General features: G+C 47.8%; 1 protein-coding gene across 1 annotated transcript in view; it reads left to right on the top strand.

Moving 5' to 3' along the window:
* ALPK3 (alpha kinase 3) overlaps window positions 1–14,612 on the top strand; it is a 61,142-nt gene extending 46,530 nt beyond the window's left edge. Inside the window, 8 exon segments of the mRNA XM_017884274.1 lie at window positions 143–290; window positions 682–809; window positions 943–978; window positions 3,809–4,089; window positions 4,710–4,798; window positions 5,608–5,831; window positions 8,491–8,539; window positions 9,287–14,612. Of these exon segments, the coding sequence (XP_017739763.1) occupies window positions 143–290; window positions 682–809; window positions 943–978; window positions 3,809–4,089; window positions 4,710–4,798; window positions 5,608–5,831; window positions 8,491–8,539; window positions 9,287–9,632 (1,301 nt within the window). The 3' untranslated portion in view covers window positions 9,633–14,612.
* Window positions 14,613–19,080: the final 4,468 nt, after the last annotated feature.

The following is a 19,080-nucleotide window of genomic DNA, read 5'->3' as shown; positions in this document are numbered from 1 at the left end:
GGGCTGTGAGGCACCTTGGTTGGTCTGTGTGGAGACTTGAATCCTGTTTTCTCCCAGCCTTTTCCACCAAGGACACCCAGGAAAGCAAGGATATGGCCAGCGGAGAGGTGTTGTTCTCCTCTTGACTGGACCCTGCTCTCAGCCCCACAGGTCATCCGGAAGATTCGGGTAGAGCAGTTTCCTGATGCCTCCGGTAGCCTGAAACTCTGGTGCCAGTTTTTCAACATTCTTAGTGACTCAGTCTTGACATGGGCCAAGGATCAGTGCCCAGTGGGCGAGGTGGGCAGGAGGTAAGCCAACGATACCACCATCACCTGACCTGGCTCCCTGATTGCAGTAATACTGTTGGGCACTGTCCTAGTGCTTTGAGCCTATCGCCTCATTAATCCTCACAATAACCAGGGGAGGTCCTTTTATTTCCATAGTAGAGATGAGAAAATGGAGGCTCAGCATTCTTTAAACCACTTGTCCAAAGCCACACAGCTAGTAAGTGTCAGGACTGCAAACCAGATCTGTGGGCTTCAGTACCAGCTCTTGGCCCTGAAATTGCACTGCTTCCCCAGAGTTCTCAGAGCTGGGGTTCTCAGCAGCCTCTGAGAGTGGGCTCCAAGGATGCTTAGGACCACAGTCTGCCCCCATGCCATGGCGATGGCCCTCATGAGTAGGGTCTCCAATCTGCAGCGCAGGGGATGAGGGGCCGGCGGCCTTGGCCATCGTGCAGGCCTCCCCCGTAGACTGCGGCGTGTATCGGTGCACCATCCACAACGAGCACGGCTCGGCCTCCACCGACTTCTGCCTCAGCCCTGAGGGTGAGTGTGCCCCGCAGCCCGGGGTCTCAGCCTGGCCTGGCTCCTGGGGGGTGGGCAGCAGTCATCTTTGAGAGAAGGCAGTCTCTTGGCACAGCAGCCTGAAGGCGCTGCTTTCTTCTTTTTCTGTATCTAGTGTTGTCAGGATTCATCTCCAGAGAAGAAGGTGAAGGTATGGTGCCCCCCTGGGGAAGGCAGGGTGGTCCTACCCCTGCCATCTGCAGGGAGGACCCTCTTTAAGGGCTTGGAGTCTGATCTCAATCCACATACTGCTCGCCTTTGCCTCCTAGTTTAGGATATGACTTGGAGAGATGATAGAGGAGGACTGCTGTATCAGAAGGTTGTGGGGGAAGAAGTGGCCAAGGGGGCCACTGCACCGGAGTTAGCTCACCCTTGTGCCCTTTGTCCATGTCAGAGTCTTTGATCCAGGGCAGAACTGGCCACCAGGGCATGTCTTGTCCTGCCAGCTCCTACCCAGGATTTCTCACAGTACTCTGTGGACCCCAGCATTAGATTCACACAGGGAACCTGTTAGAAATGCAGTTTCCTGGTCCCTGCTGCACTACGGACATCTTTAATGACCTAGGAAGGACCTAGGAACATTGCATTTTCAGCAAACTTCCTGGTGATCATGAAATACCTGCAAAGTTTGATACACATTTGAAGGGCTCAAATAGGGATGGATATGTACTGCTCTTGCAAGAGACAGGCTAAGGCTTGGGACTGTGAAGGCAGCCAGTGATGAAAAGATGTTTAGAGCTATACTTGCTAACAAATGCATTAATTCCTTCATTCATTCACTCTTTCAATCACTCATTTATCCAACTAGTGACTTTGTTTTGAGATGGAGTCTCACTGTCACTCAGGCTGGAGTGCAGTGGCATGATCTTGGCTCACTGCAACCTCTGCTTCCTGGGTTCAAGCAATTCTCGTGCCTCAGTCTCCCCGGTAGCTGGGATTACAGATGTGCACCACCACACTCAGCTCATTTTTGTATTTTTAGTAGAGACAGGTTTCACCATGTTGGCCAGTCTGGTCTCAAACTCCTGACCTCAAAGGATCCGCCTGCGTTGGCCTCCCGAAGTGCCAATTAGTGACTTTTGTTTAGTAATCGAATAAAGTTTAATCAATATCAAATATAACCTCAACCTCAAAACTAAATAATAATTATTTAATATCATCAAACATCCAGTCAGATTTCCCCAAATGTCTCATATACGTTGGTTTGTTTGAATCAGGAACCACTCATTGCTTTTGGCTGATGCAGCTCCCAAGTCTCTCTTAATATTTAACAGTTTCTCCTACTTTATTTGTTTTTTTCCTTTGCCATGTATTTGTTTTTTTTTTTTTGAGACGGAGTCTCGCTCTGTCACCCAGGCTGGAGTGCTGTGGCTGGATCTCAGCTCACTGCAAGCTCCGCCTCCCGGGTTCACGCCATTCTCCTGTCTCAGCCTCCCGGGTAGCTGGGACTACAGGTGCCGCCACGTCACCCGGCTAGTTTTTTGTAGTTTTAGTAGAGACGGGGTTTCACCGTGTTAGCCAGGATGGTCTCAATCTCCTGACCTCGTGATCCGCCCGTCTCGGCCTCCCAAAGTGCTGGGATTACAGGCTTGAGCCACCGCGCCCGGCCTGCCATGTATTTGTTAAAGTCATTGGTATAGAATTTCTAACATTCTGGATTTTGTTGATTGTATTCCCATTTAACATGCTCCCCCATGCACGTGCATCTTCTAAATTGGTAATCAGATTTAGATGTTCAGTCAGATTCAGGTGTGAATTTTTTTTTTTTTTTTTTGCAAGAATAACTCACAGGTGCTGTGTATACCTTTTGTATCCTATCTGGAGGCACATAATGTCAGATTGTTTCCGTTTTAGTAATGTTAAGATTGGTCATTGGTTCATTCAGGTGGTATCTGTGTGATCCATCCCATTTTAAAGTTAAAAACAATCTGATACAAACCCTATTGTTATCTAGGGGTTTTAGCAGTCACTGATTATTGCCTAAATCTATTATTTCATTAGCAGTTGCAACATGGAGATAGTTTAATTTGATCTTTTCTTCTTCATTCATTAGCTGATTTTTTTCTGTAAAAAAGGGATGATTATTTGGTTATCACAATACGTAAGTTCCAACAGGAAATGAAGGATAAATATTTGCTCTTTTCCCTTTAGTTACTAGAATAATGAGTTGGTGCCCTACCATTTTCCATAGGTGACCAGTGAGGTTATTGTTTGAGGGAGGAGACTGGATTTTTTTTTTTTTTTTTTTTTTTTTTTTGGTCACCACTATGAATACATGGATTTTTAACATATTTGATATATTCAACATGTTGCAGTAATTATTTTTGTTACCAAGATTGTTTCCTTTTTGGCCCAAGGGAGCCCCTTCAGGTTGGCCCCTGTGTCCTTCTGCCAAGTCTCTAATAGCTTTTGCTAGCTCTCTTGCTTTCTGGTCTCACACAATATTTCAGGTCCTTGCTGTACACTTTCTGCCTAGACCTGGAATCAACCATTTCTTTAGAAAGCTCTGGTTTCCCTTTAATGGGAAATTATATTTAGTGGTCACAATTTGAGCACTCACTGCTGCTGGATTTGTCCTGCAAACTTTTTGTTTCAGTCAAACATGTTGGTTGAAATGGAGTCATGTATTCATCTAATCAAAACAATGAATTCTAAAACAAAGTAATTCTGGTATTCTGCATTGATTGCTATTGCCACTGTGTTTGGACAGTGCTCAGGATGCGTTTGTGGAAGGCAGGGTTTATGTGATGGATACCACACGGGTACCACTAGATGGCAGGGGTTGAATCAAGTAGAGTTTCTGCCCCAAGGAGCTCATAGTCTGGTAGGGACTCAATGTGCCCAAAGAGCAGGCGTGAACAGAAAGTGAGCCCAGCAGGTTGGCAGGGTGGGAGGCTCTTCTGGCCTTTTCCTTCCCTGCGAGCCCCACATTGGTCAGACAGGAGCTCCTGGTGTCCCACATTTCTCCTGTTCCTCTTCAGTTGGAGAAGAGATTGAGATGACCCCTATGGTATTTGCTAAGGGTCTGGCTGACTCTGGCTGCTGGGGGGACAAGCTCTTTGGGCGACTGGTAAGCGAGGAGCTCCGAGGGGGTGGATATGGGTGTGTCCTTCGGAAGGCCTCCCAGGCCAAGGTCATCTACGGGCTGGAACCCATCTTCGAGTCGGGCCGCACGTGCATCATCAAGGTGTCCAGCCTGCTTGTGTTTGGGCCCAGCAGTGAGACTTCTCTCGTGGGCAGAAACTACGACGTCACCATCCAGGTACTATGTCCCATCTTCACGCCCTATCCCTTTACTCACTCACCCCCTACCCTTTCCCAGCCCAGTTCCTGTTGGGATGCCCAGTATCGAGGCAGAAGGCATCTCAATCTCAACCTTACGAGGCTCCTAGGATGGACCTTGTGGAAAGCCTGAGATGCAGCCCAGAATTCAGATGCTTGGCCTCAGAGAGCTTGAGAGCTTCAAAACAACTTGGGCCATAGTTTTCAAACTCTATATTTGCAGCTGAAACCTTCACCCTGCTCCATACATAATCTCTCATGGAAGCCTTGTTTATATGTGGGATGAAAGGGTGGTGCTGTGGGTGGGGTGGACCGTCTTCCTGGTTCTCCACAGAGAGGTCTCTGGGGCACTGTCACATACCATTAGAACTCCTGAAAATAATTTGGAAATCACTTTGAAAATCTCATTGTGAAAAGAAGTCGAAAGCCACTTGTTATACAAAAGAGGAAAATGAGGTGCAGAGTGGGGAGCAGGGAGGAGTAAGCCCTTCCTCCCCCAGGGCTGGGATCCTCCTCTCGGTTCCCTAACAGAATAGGGGTAGACACAGTGGAGGACTGGGGAATTTCTTTGCTGATCATATTTGGTTCCCTTATCCACAGGGGTGCAAGATCCAGAACATGAGTAGGGAGTACTGCAAAATCTTCGCAGCAGAAGCCCGGGCCGCGCCTGGCTTTGGGGAGGTGCCTGAGTAAGTACACAGCGAGGAGGATGTGCAGTGTGCAGCACTGTTGCCTTGGGCTTTTGCAAAGACAGTGATTTCACAGCCTCCCAGGGGCAACCTGGGTTATGACCATGTGCAGATAGGCTCACAGCCCCGTGCTCAGCTCAGAGGTGGCCTCACAAAAATCTAGAAATAGAGACCTCATTTACTCCTCACTTGAGAAAAGCCTCTGCTCTGGACTTGAGTCTCCTCCTGCCCACCCCTGTTCCTCATTCTTTAGCGCAGATGTTGCTGATTGCAGAGTTTGGGCACAGCAGTTTCTGGGACTCCATGAAGGTGATGGGGTGGGCTAAGCTAGACAGACTGGTCAGGACCCTTCTGTGGTAGGCAGGCGGAGTCAGTGTGGATTTTTGTAGGAGTCGGCTATAAATGGCAATTGTTTCCATTTTGAGACTTGAACTCTGACCTTTGCATACCTGGGGTCCCACTGGCAGAGAACCACAATCTGGTTGAATCCTCTCTAAAGATGCTCCTTCTGTTTGATACATACGTGCCTCAGTCCCTCACCCAAGCCACACAATCTGCCTATGCCCATAGCAAGGCTTTGTTCTAATCCCACTAACCAGGAGAATGGACAGGACTCTGAAGCCAAAAATACCATTTCCTTTCCTGAACTCAGGGTGGAGTTGCTTTCCTTTGCTGTCCTTTGGGCTCAGAGTTGAGAATTCCATTCTTGGAAGGGCCCTTCTTTTAGGTCCAAGAATACAGAATTGGGTGGGAGGGAGGAGCTCTCTGGGCCATACTTCTTGCTTACTGCAGGGTGAAACTATGTTTAGGATCATCCCACTGTATCTGATCTACCGGCCTGCAAACAATATCCCATATGCTACCCTGGAGGAAGACCTGGGCAAGCCCCTGGAGTCTTACTGTTCCCGGGAATGGGGCTGTGCTGGGGCTGTGACAGCATCTAGCAGCTCTGAGGCCATGCAGAAATGCCAGACCTTCCAGCACTGGCTGTATCAGTGGACAAATGGCAGCTTCCTTGTCACAGATTTGGCAGGTATGAGGGTGTGAGGGTGCACAGGTGTGCATGTGCATGGATGTGAAAGCGTGCAGAGGAGGCAGAGCCATAGTGCTTGACTGATCGTTTACAAAGCACCTTTGTCTTTATTCTTTCTTGCTTTTCACAATAATCTTGTAAAGTAGATTGGACAGGGACCATTTTGCACGCAACCCTAATACATACCTCATGTAGCCTAGTCCATCACTGCAGTTGCATTTAAAGGAGCACAGTCCAGGCTCAATTAAAATTAAAAAGAAATTTATTTCAAAGATCATTACATGGGGTCTAATTCAAAACCCACAACCACCCTTTTCAAAACCTCCCTTCTTCCCTTCCCTGCAGCTTTGCTGTAGACTTTCTCACTCTCCAAACTTCCCAAACTCTCCCTTCCATTTTAGCACAGTAGCTTTACTGTCTCTCTTCCTCCTCCATCTTTGTTAGCTTTTCGTTATGTAAAGCAACTTAGTCTCGCTTCTTTTTAGTTTTACTCCTATGCCCCTCATTACCCAGAACTCCCCAACAAAGGAAGGCCAGCAGGCATGAACCCTCCTTCCTTCTTCAACCAGCTCTCTCCAGGCCTACTGTCTTTAAGCAGAACTGGACAGGGGAGAGGAACAGAGAAAATGCTTGGGGGAAGGAGAGGTTGCTGGGAATATCATGCATTATTAAATCTTGTGTCTGTGGTAAATAAGTGAGAAAACTAAAGACCAGAGATATAAAACTGACTCAAATGTGTGTTTCACTGGGGTTAAATTGTACAATAATTATTATATATATAACTCCATATACTGGGGGGAGGGAGGGCTAGGTAACATTAAGCCATTATCAGTCAACTTATTTGTTAACTTATAAATTCATGCTTCCATCCTTTTTCTATCCAACCACTACTAAATATTGAAAAAATAAAAAGTTGAATTAGGAATAGTCATTGTCCTCAAGAAGCTGTGATGAGTAGACCAGTTTCTACTATAAGATGATAACGTGGTATAGTAGAAAGGCTTTAGAGTCGGCTGGGCGTGGGGGCTCACACCTGTAATCCCAGCACTTTGGGAGGCCAAGGAGGGTGGATCACTTGAGGCCAGGAGTTCGAGACCAGCCTGGCCAACATAGCAAAACCCCATCTCTACTAAAAATCCGGGCGTGGTGGTACATGTCTGTAATTCCAGTTACTTGGGAGGGTGAAGCTTGAGAATTGTTTGAACCTGGGAGGCAGAGGTTGCAGTGAGCCAAGATTGCACCACTGCACTCCAGCCTGGGCGACAGAGCGAGATGCCATCTCAAAAAAATAATAAAGAAAAAAATAAATTTGATTTAAGTCAAAGCCCCATTCTCTTCTAGCTGAGTCTGTTTTACAAAGAAGAAAACTGAAGCTCACATTGGTTAGGTCATTCAATCTCTCTGAGCTTCAGTTTCCTTTCCCTCTTTAGGAATAATGTCTCTCCTACCTAGCATTCAGATTTTTTATGAGGATTAAATGAGACCGTATTTGTGAAAACCTTCTGCAAACTAAAATTCTGTGCAAATGAGAGAGATCATCATTATTACACAAAATGGAATGCTATGAATGCCAAAAGAGAAATGACAAAGAAATTAATATTTATCACATTACTCCTATGTTTCAAACACTAAGTTAGAGTCCTACACATATTATGATCTTCTCAATACCCTATAAGATGGTCATTGCTATCTTCACCTTTACACTTGAAGATTAGAGATATGAAGTGACTGGTCGAGTTCCCACAGCTCAAAAGTGGTAGAGCTGAAATGTAAATCTGGGTCTGTCTGACTCTAAAGGCCGCATTTGTTATTGTCTATCATATGATGGTACTCAGCCCTGTTAGTGAAAGGCAAGTTCCTAGCAAAATGCTCTGGACAGATTGAAAATGGGGGAAAGAACATCCTAAACCTAATGTGTGAATGCTAAGATACCTGGGTGGCCTGACCACAGTGAAAACGTTTTTCTCTATCATCATTTTCCTGACTCTGCCCTTCCAAGGCTGTCTTAACCTGGAAGACCATCTTAGCTTCTGGTTTGCTTGCTGCCTTTATAAGTAGTGCAGAAACCAATCTTCTGTAGTGTTGCATTTCTGCTGTTCTACCCCTGATTTATCCTCTCATTCCCATCTCTCTCTTTTGTCTGGACAAACTACTGATCTGTTCAGAGGAAGAAGGTTTTAGCTCAAAGCCAGAGGCCAGTCCAGGTTGTGACCTGGTCTGATCCAGTAGAGGCAGGATTGCATAGCTGGAAGAGTTTTGGCTCTAGGAATCCAAAAAAGCTGAACCCTTATTTTAAGTCAAATGGCCATTGCCCATAGCCAGAGCTCAATTATTGAATGACTGAGTATGACTTTGTTCAAGTCATTTAACTCTGAGCTTATCCTCCTCACTTGTAAAAATACGAATATTATTCCTAGTAATAATCCAGAGACCTGCACGCTGTGAGATAGGCTGGTGGTGATGACCCATGAGAAGATGCTTGAAGACACACCTGCACTGACACCCAGGAAGTTGATGCCAGCTTGGGCTGGTTCTAAGCCCCCTTGTCTCCAGTAGGAAGAGATGTGGTTCTAAGACCCCAATATCTCTTCCTGCAGGAGACGTGGGGGCTTAGAACCAGCCCAGGCTGGCATCAACTCCCAACTTTCTCTCTTTTCAGGGGTTGACTGGAAGATGACTGATGTGCAGATTGCTACCAAACTTCGAGGGTGAGTGGTTCTTGGGGACAGAATGCCCTCTGGGGATCTTCTCTGGGTGTAAAATGTCGTAAGTCCTTCTGGTTCTCTATCCCTGAGGTGCTGGACCTGGGGCCAAGTGATCCCAGACACACCCATGGCCATGTGGTAACATCCTAGAGGTTACTGGTCCCCACCCCTTATCTCTGGCCTGGTGTGGCAGCTATTACTGATGCCACACATGGGGTCCCCTGCAATTCACAGCTCTCACATACTCCTCCCTTCTCGCTTGAGGATGGTTGCCAAGGTGCCGATGAGTAAGGGCCCTGTGATTAGAGTGTGGACCTCAAGTCTGCTCCAATTTATGTTAAGAAGCTAAGCCATCCTTATGCCAGTTAAAGTCCTGCATGATGGATTCCATGTGTCAGGGTGTAATGAGACCACAGTTTTAAAACTGAGGCCTTGGGCTAGGCATAGTGGCTCACACCTATAACCCTAGCACTTTGGGAGGCTGAGGAGGGAGGATTTCTTGAGCCCAGGAGTTTGAGACCAGCCTGGGCCAAGTAGAAAGACTCTGTCTCTATTTTTTAAAAAAAGAAAAATTCAGGTTTTGGCTGCTGCCACCTGAGGTAGCACCCAAGGGAGACTCCCCATCACCCTCAGATAGGGTAGAATGTACCCTGAGCACGACATCCTGATGATGGCCACCCCAGAGTTAGCCCCCCAAGGACCTATGTCTCTGGTTGGGACCCCCACTCAGCTCTTCCTGTCTGGTTGCAGATACCAGGGCCTCAAGGAAAGCTGCTTCCCTGCCCTGCTGGATCAGTTTGCCTCCTCCCACCAGTGCAACGCCTACTGTGAGCTGCTGGGGCTAACACCCCTCAAGGGCCCTGAGGTGGCCCACCCCCAAGCCAAAGCCAAAGGCTCTAAGAGTCCATCTGCTGGCAGGAAAAGCTCCCAACTGAGTCCTCAGCCCCAGAAGAAAGGCCTCCCTAGTCCTCAGGGCACCCGGAAGAGTGCTGCAAGTTCCAAGGCTGCCCCTCAGGCCTCAGGGCCAGTTGCCGCTCAGTTGTTGGGACAGCCTCCCACCCAAGAGGAGGGCTCCAAGGCCCAGGGCATGCGGTAGCCTCAACGGGAGGCTGGGGGCCTCCACCCGGCAGCAGACCAACCAGGAAGCAGCTTGAACCGGAAGGAGACTTTCCAAAAATGGAACTAACTGGAGAAGGTACACGAAGGAGGCACCACTTGGGGACCTCTCTGAGCAGGCTCTCGTGAATCAGCTCCTCATCAGATGGCTTTGGTGCATGGCACATAGCCCACTGGCCTCTTCTGGTGCCACTGTCACCCAAGGTTCCCAGGCCTCAAGCAGGCCCCACCTCCGAGTGCCTGGCAGCCTAGGCCCTCCTTGAAGTTTACACTTTGCCACTGCTGGAGGCTCCCCTGAGTCCTCTGCATGAGTTCTGCACCCCAAGCCCTTGCCCCAGCCCAGTCAGGCAGCAGATGTTATAATCTGAGTGAGGACATGCAGGCCAGCATTTACTCCCCTGCCTTTGCCTGGCCCTGATCTTGCCTGTCCTCAGGGCTCCAGACTTCCTCTGCTGGTCTGGCCTGGTGACTCTCAGGGTATCTTCTCCTTCCAGCTACTTTGGCTCACTGATCTCAGCTTATCCTGCAACTAACCTGTCCTTGAGCCCAGATGGGGCTCAGGGTTCTTCCAGAGCCTGTCACGTCCTTGTGCAGTGGCCTTTGATGATGTGTGTTCATGCTCTTCCCCCTTCACTCACTCGCCTGCTTCCCATGCTCCCTTGCACCCCCTCACCACATCCCTGTCTTGGGGCCCAGCTGCAGCCTGCTGCCTGCCCTTCATGGCTCTGCGCATGGCCCTTTGCTTGAGGGCTCCCCACTCCCTGCCTACCAATACCCAGGTGAGGAACAGAACCTCTGGCATCTCACCCCACTTCAGTACTGTCTTCCCCAACTTCTCTTGGGCTCTTTGCTCATGAGGTGAGAGCTGGCGTGAGGGCTGTGTCAGCAGCTGTAGCCAGAGAGAGGTGTTGACTCTGAGAGACCTTGCACTCCACACTGAAAGGAAGTGGGGTCACAGTGAATTTCACATCCCCTCTCAACCAGGAGTGGAGGGCTAGGTCCCTTTCCCATGGAGAGTACACTTGGGTGTTGTAGGAGGGATGCAGTCTATCCTTGCACTTGGGTGGAGGAGAGTCTCTGTGCCTGGGAATTAGGACCCCTGCCCCAACCATAGCTCTTGATTCTGGGGTCCCAGCTCTGGACCTCATGTATGGGCTCCCAAGGACCCAGCAGCCTGGGTCCTTCCAGAGCATCCCTCCCAGAGGCCTGGGATGGGGTAGGTCTGTAGCTAGCCTGCTCCCCTTGGAATGCAATAAAGGCAGCATTGTGTGCTCTGCTTGCCCTCATCTGGTGTGGTTGGAGGTCCACGGAGTCAGGGTCCCCCTCTCCCAGACAGGCTCTCTGAGGGCATTCTGTAGTCCCAGGCCCACTGGAAAAATGAATCTATATTTTGGTTCCTGGACCGAAGTTCAGTCGCAGTCTTCTGTGGCCACAGAAAGACAGCCTGTGCTTCTTGCACAATTGAGCTGCTGCTGTGTGCCCCTTAGCAGGGTGTCTGGGGACTTATGCCTTTGGAATTGCTCTTCATTCAGAAGAGGAACACAAAGGAAGCCACCCAGGAAGAAAGCACAGAGCTGGGGGCTCTGGAAGCGCCCTGTGTCTGTGGCTACAGCAAGACCAGTCCAGGAGCCCACCAGCACCTGCCTCTCAGCTACTTGCTGACCATTTCCTGCTTCTCAAGCTGCAGAGAAGCTTTTCATTCCCACCCCCCACCCGGAGCCTCCCCTTGCCTGACATTTCCCCTCTATGGTAACATCTCTGACTTCTCTACCTCCTCTGTGCTCAGGTGACTCCACATCTTCTGCCCCAATGTGTCCCCACCTCTCCCAGCCTGTATATTCAGATTACTTTGGTGAACTGAGAGCTGGAGTACTGTTCATTCATTTATTCATTCACCCACTCATTCAGCAGACATATACTGAGCGCTACTTTATGCCAGACCCTGAGCTGGCAGATGTTTGGAGGCAAAGATGTGTGAGGCCATCTCAGGAGAGACTACCTGTTAGGATTCTTGAGTTTTGACCAACAGAAAAGAACTTGGACCAACTTAAGCAAGGAAAAAGCGTTCATGGGAAGGATGCTGGGATAGCTCACAGAACCAAAAGAATAGCTGAACAATTGGCCTTGGGAAGGGTGGGAGCTGGGGCAGCTCCAAGGCTTGCCTCCCAGGAGCTGCTATGGTTGGCATAGCTTGCCATCGGTTCTAGTGGGTCCTCTTCCACTCAAGATTCAAATTCCAAGTGAAGGAATCTGGCCTGGAGCTCAGGGCTTCATAGAGTGGGAGGGAGGCAGTTTTCCAAAGGACGTGGACTCTTACCAGAAGAATGGTGGAGTGCAGAAGGGTAGAAAGGGTTTGGTAGGCAAACCCTGAAGATGCTCCTAACACACATGCTGTTCTTCCCATCTCATGTATGATGACTCTCCCACATATAATCAAAACCACATTTCCCTCTGCTTAGGGAATTCAAGATCATATCTAACCTCGAATTCCAGGGGTAATGACACGGCTCCTATTCTCCAAAGTCCAGTGTCACTAGGGATAATCTCCCTCTTTTAGTGTTATCACAATTCCATTTTGAAATTCTACAACCTGTAGATTAACCATATTCAACCAAAATTATATAATCCAGCAAGAGAGGAAGAATGGGTAAAGTCTACAGTCCATTTCTAAAACTGGTCGTGAGAACTCATGTTTATGATGATGGACTTTTGATCTGGTGGAGTGACCCAAACCTTCAGTTCTGAAGCTCCTTAGTGGTCCTACCTGTGTGACAGGCATTTACATTGGACATGACAGTCCCAGGATGAACTCCAGGAATCCCCCCATGTCCATCTCTACTCCTGCCCCCTTTTACGTAACAGCAATCATATTTTTCCTTGAAAGGGTTAATCATTCTAGATACTCCCATGACCTCTTTATAATGAGCCTGAAATGGCCCGGTGGCTGCCTCAGCTTCCAATTCAATTGAATTGCTACTACGTCTTTGAGGATGTGCTCCTTGCTGGGGGACTAAACTCTCCACACCAGCCCGGTCCCAAACCTCAGGTGTAAGAAAAGCATTGAGATCTAGCAATAGCAGGGCCGTCTCTACACTGTGTCCTATCTCTGAAGGAGAAAGCGCCAGGTATGGTTGCCGGCTCCAAGCGCATGCTGCCTCCTGCAGTCCTGACCCAGCCTCTCGGGGTGTTGTTTCTAGTGCCATAGTTGAATTTTCAACAAACCATTTCACCACACTCTCAAGCCAGCTGCTGCTGGTTTGTGGGTTCCTGAGAGGATGAGTGAATGCCTACCCATCAACCCATTACTCTTCTTTTAGCTGTAAAGGGAATTCTGTGGTTGGGTGCAGTATGTGAGGAGGTCACATGATGTTTATGGCATTTGATAATTCCGTGGATATTGATGGCAGGAGAGGCGTGATGGGTTAGAAAAGCAAATCCAAATCCAGAACAAGGGCCCAAAAGGGCCAAGACAAATTACTGCCCCTCTCAGAGCCACAAGTGTAGAAAGGGGGAAGCACTGTGGAGAGTGAGTAGGCTATCCACACATGACCTGCTGGTGCCTTCAGAGCCCTAGCCTGGAGCAACAGTGTCCCATTGATAACAGAGTGCACTGGCCATGCCAGACTTTACGGCTAGGTGGTCAGATAACTACTTCACGAGGGGCAGCATGGCCAACGATTGTGCCAGGGCCAAGTGTTTAGGTTCCCCCAGAGCCCAGTGGTGAGCCAGAGGGGCATTTTGCACAAGGATAATGGTTACTTGTCGGCCAGAGCATCGCTTGACTCCAAATCCTGGGTTCTCCTATCATATTTTCTTGTCAGGACTTACTGCAAGCTATATATGGCTCCCCGGTGTGCCACCGATGGACAGATACCTCACGTACCATTGACCTGCCAGGTCACATGGCCTGATGGCAGAGCTGGCTGCACGAAAGACTTTCCCAGCTGGAATGCCTTCGCCTGCTCTAGGCCCACCCCAAAGCTGGCAGCGTTCTAGGTCAGTTGGTAAATGGGTTAGAACAAGATGCCCCAAAGTGACATATATTGCTTGGAATTAGGCCTTAGTGGTGAGGGATTCAACATACAGTCATTTGTCCTACATTATGAAGGAAACATTCTGACCTCAAACAGATCCCTCAACCCCTAGAACTTTATAGAAGGGGCAGACCTTGGCATTTTCACATGATTTATCTCCCACTCGGATTCACATATGTTTGACCAAGGCACTAGGCAGCTGCTGATTTCCCATTCCTTCTGTAGTCCCAGATGAATGGATACAGATCCCTTTGGGGAAGGCTGCAAGGAAGGTTCACAATATGCATCTAAGTGTTAAAATAAGTTTTTCCTTCAAAAAGACATTTGACTTCCTCTCCATTTAAGGTCTGGAAATCAAGTGGGAGATACTGACTTTGGCACTTGAGACAGACCTGTTGACCCAGAAATCTTTAGTTAAGGTCATTACTAGGCCATATCCTAGGGGCATCTGGCCTTTTTCATTCCTGGGACCCACAGCTCAAGGTCTGATTTCCATGTCCTGCCCATCACGATGAGCGCCCTATTTTGTTCCTTCTGTCTATCTCAGCTGCTGAGATCAGGGAGCCCACATTCCCAGCAGCTCTTCCAAGCAGCCTCCCAGGCCTAGAGAGGAAAATCAGCAGAGCCTTGTGAATTTATTTGTCATAAATTCACAAGAAGGGGGCTCATCTTCTGGGTCCTGCCAGAGGGCACTGAGGGGGTTGATGGGCTGGGTGCATGCCAGGGACCCAATCAAGCATTTTTATCTTCTGAAATCTTTGAATTCCTGCCTTTCTTGGATGTTTGGTCTTTTGATATAATTTAGCATGGGCCAACATTTGGTCCAGATTGAAATAGTAAGAACTGTATCTGGCAATTTGAGCTTTTACGTAGAATGTAGACTCTCTGGTGAGTGAACATATCAATAAAGACAACCTGAACCAAAATTATGTCTTGGTCATACAGCCTTTAAAAGGTCCACCACAGCCTGGGCAACATAGGGAGACTCCGTCTCTACAAAAAAAAAAAAAAAAACTAACCAGGTGTTGGGGTTCATGCCTATGGTCTCAGCTATTTAGGGAACTGAGGTGGGAGGACTGTTTGGGCCAGGAGATCGAGGCTGCAGTGAGCTGAGATCACACCACTGCACTGTAGCCTGGGCAACACAGCAAGACCCTGTCTCAAAAAACAAAAAACGTCCACCAATGTACCCTATATTTTTTGACAATGTATTTGCCAGTTCATGTAGTTTCTTCAGAATATCACTCTTCTCTTTCCTGATCTGATTAAGACTCTCAACCCCTGGGATATGCTAAGTGTCGGTTCTGGTTACTGGTATAACTTGTGGTGTGGGGCAGGAGGGAAACTGTTTGCTTTCTTTTTTTATTATTATTATTACACTTTAAGTTCTGGGGTACATGTGCACAACGTGCAGGTTTGTTACATAGGTAATACATGTGCCATGGTGGTTTGCTGCACCCATCAACCCATCATCCATATTAGGTGTTTCTCCTAATGCCCTCCCTCCCCAGTCCCCACCCCTGAGAGGCCCCAGTGTGTGGTGTTTCCCGCCCTGTGTCCATGTGATCTCATTGTTCAACTATCTCTTATGAGTGAGAACATGCGGTGTTTGGTTTTCCGTCCTTGTGATGTGTTGCTGAGAGTGATGGCCAAAGTGTTTGCTTTGTTCTGCAAGAGACAGGTACACCTTTTCTGGTAGTGGATTTGGAAGGAAATATTTCTGGAGGGCTGTCCTATTTATGTCCTTTGAATACTCCCAGATATCATTAATCCAATTGACAGGATGCCACCCTTTTTTGAAACCGAATGAGGTTATGAATTCAATTGGTGGTGAATCTAGCAGTTTTGCAGAATCAGACTCTGGGTTTGTTTTTAAACAAACTCTATGGCTCCAAGCCATAAGGGAATTTCTACCCAGTAATAGAAAGGTCCTGAGTTTCATTCCATGCCTTGAGGTGGGAGGAGTTTAATGATCATCCTCTAGCTTCGTTTTGTGCATGTGTGACAGGGTGTCACCCAGGCTGGAGTGCAGTGGCACACTCTTGGGCTCACTGCAACCTCTGCCTCTGGGTTCGAGTGATTCTCATGCCTCAGCCTCTGAGTAGCTGGGACTACAGGCATCCACCACTGTGCCCTGCTAAATTTTTTTTGTATTTTTAGTAGAGTCAGGGCTTCGCCATGTTGGCCAGGCTGGTCTCAAACTCCTGGCCTCAAGTGATCCGTTTGCCTTGGCCTCCCAAAGTCCTGGGATTACAGGCATGAGCCACTGTGCCCAGCCCATCGTTTAGCTTTAAAAAGTATCCAGTGATGTACAAACGCTGCTACTTTCCCATCCCTGAATAGGAACAGGAGTTTCAATGCTCTTCACCATATCTTACCTCCATAACCAATTCCAAAACCCCTGTTATTTCCTGGGAAAAGGAGAGAGTCCATGTCCTTTAACATCTTCCCTGTGAATGTCACCATCAGTTACAGTTCTCTGACTGCCAGCAATAAACTGGCTCTAACTTAAGTAAGAACAAAAGGATGCTAGGGTAACCCACTGGTCTGAAAGAAGAATTGAATGACAAGCCTAGGGGACAATGGTAACCAGGGCAGCTCTGAGGACTTTGGCCTGAGGAACTTGCTGACCATCACCCTAAGTGCACTCTTCTCATGACTCAATCCCAACTGCCTTTTGTTACTGTGTGTCTCCACTCAAGAAAGATAATTGGATTGGCCTGGCTTGAGTCACATGTATCCCTGAGGCCTGGGGCAGCAGGGGTACTGTGGGAAAGAGGGGTGATTTCTGCCCACCCCCCACCAACCAAAAAAAACAAAAAAACAAAAAACCGGAGGGGGGTAGTAATGTTACTGGAAAACTATTAGTACAGAATACGAAGTAAGAGAGTCCTAGCTCATTCCAACCCCAGAGAGCAGCCACTGGAAATGTGAAAGATGCTCTCAACACAAGGGTTATCACCATGGAGAGGCCTTCAGGCTGGGGTCCAAGAGGCCTTGATGAGTGGCACTAAATTGGGAAATTTACCCCAGGGCCAGGGTCTGGGTTTTAGTTTTGTAACTTGATACCTCTGAGTTGATCACTGAGGGAGGCTATCTCATTCTGGTGAAATTTACAGTAAAATGGAACTTACACATGAAAAACTCACCTTGCTAATTTTCAGTGAGAGGATCACTTGAGCCCAGGAGTTTGAGACCCTGTCTCTATTTAAAAAATCAAATTTGGCTGGGCACGGTGGCTCACGCCTGTAATCCCAGCACTTTGGGAGGCTGAAGTGAGTGGATCACCTGAGGTCAGGAGTTTGAGACCAGCCTGGCCAACATCGTGAAACCCCGTCACTACTAAAAATACAAAAATTAGCCGGGCGTGGTGGCTCGCACCTGTAGTCCCAGCTATAAATAAAATTTTTTTAAATGAGGAATTTAATCATTCAATAGACTGGACACTGTGTTTACCTGATAGTCAATTATCCTCTTCTTCTGAAGGGAATGGTTCAAGAAAATGCAAATTCTCAGATTTGATGAGCTTAGGACAAGTCAGACAAGCGTCAGTTCAAATCCTGCTTTGCTGGCTGTGTGAACTTGAGCTTGTTGCTTAACCTCTCTGAACTAAAGTACCTCTTTTTTTTTTTTTAACAGTCCTTTTTTTCTAATATTTATAAACTGCCTATTATATTTGCTGTGTTCATGAGAGTGAACTTATGGAGCTTACAGTCCAGTAGGGGAGACAAGCATTTAAAAACACAGCAAAAATGTATAATGGCAAATATGTAAGCATGAAGTGTTATGAAGCAGAAGAATAGGAGATAATGCCAGCCGGGGACGGGACCTAATTTAGATGGGCTTAGGAGCCTCTCTGAGGCTTGACAATTTTTTTTCTTTTGAGATGCAGTTTCGCTCTTATTGCCCAGGCTGGAGTGCGGTTGTGCGATCTCATCTCACTGAAACCTCCACCTTCTGGATTCAAGTGATCCTCCTGCCTCAGCGTCTCAAGTAACTGAGATTACAGGCATGGGCCACCATGCCCGGCTAATTTTGTATTTTTAGTAGAGACGTGGTCTCACCATGTTGGCCAGGCTGGTCTCGAACTCCTGACCTCAAGTGATCCTCCCACCTCGGCCTCCCAAAGTGCTGGGATTACAGGCATGAGCCACTGCGCCGGGCCTTCACATTTGAGCTGAGATGGGAGGAAGGATGTTGGTAAGAGGAAGTGGAAGGAGAAAAGCATACCAGGCCAAGGAAACGACTGGTGCAAGAGCTCCCAGCCTGGTTACTGAGAGGCAAGGGATGGAAGCTCGTACCTGGGAAACAAGAGATATCGCAAGTCAAGGCTCAGAGGCAGGGCCAGGTCATGGAAGGACATTTGCAAAAATCCTAAGAGCAGTGTGTATCAGCCAGTATCAGCTACAACTGGAAATCACAGAGCCCTGAATGACAGTGATTTTAAATAAGACAAAGTTATTTCTTCCTCAGGATGAAGTCTGTAGGCAGTAGGAGATCTGTACCTGGTCCACCCAGGGCTGGCACAGCAGCTCCAGGATATCATCCAAACAGGCTCCTCAAGCTCTCTGCTCTGCCCTGCCAGCCGACGCAGGAGGAATAATTGATCCCCAGTGGAATATTATGAGGAAAATAATTGAGAATAGTAATATAAAGCTAATCTTTGTTATATAGAGAGTCAATAGATAATGTCTAAAGTTGAAAATAAAAGCTGGGCATTATGGCTCATGCCTGCAATCCCAACACTTTGGGAGGTTGAGACAGGAGGATCACTTGAGCCCAGGAGTTTGAGGCCAGCCTGGACAACATAGTGAAACCCCGTCTTTAGACAAAATAAATTAGCCAGGTGTGGTGGCGTGTGACTGTAATCCCAGCTACTTGGGAGGCTGAGGCAGGAGGATCACTTGGGCCCAGGAGATTGAGGCTGCAATGAGCCATAATCATGCCACGGCACTCCAGCCTGGGCAACAATAAATGAATAGATGACAGACAGGTAGATAGATAGGTGATAAATAAGTAAATTAATAAAAATAGTAGCTATATTGATATTTTAAAATCTATCATCTATGTATCTATTATCTATTTTATGTATAGAAGTTGCTAACAGAGGCCAGGTACGGTGGCTCACACCTGTAATCCCAGCACTTTGGGAGGCTGAGGCAGGAGGATCATGAGGTCAGGAGTTTGAGACCAGCCTGGCCAGCATGGTGAAACCATGTCTCTACCTAAAATACAAAAAATTAGCCAGGTATGGTGGTGCATGCCTGTAGTCCCCGATACTCAGGAGGCTGCACTCCAGCCTGGGTGACAGAGTGACACTCCCTCTCAAAAAAAGAAAAAATAAATAAAAAAGAAAAGAAAAAAAAGAAGTTGCTACTAGAAGTGAAAAAACAA

Source organism: Rhinopithecus bieti, unplaced genomic scaffold, assembly GCF_001698545.2.
Source record: "Rhinopithecus bieti isolate Rb0 unplaced genomic scaffold, ASM169854v2 scaffold_14885, whole genome shotgun sequence".
NCBI classification, from domain to species: Eukaryota; Metazoa; Chordata; class Mammalia; order Primates; family Cercopithecidae; genus Rhinopithecus; species Rhinopithecus bieti.
Note: the sequence above shows the minus strand (reverse complement) of the source record. Positions and strands in the feature narration are given on the sequence as shown.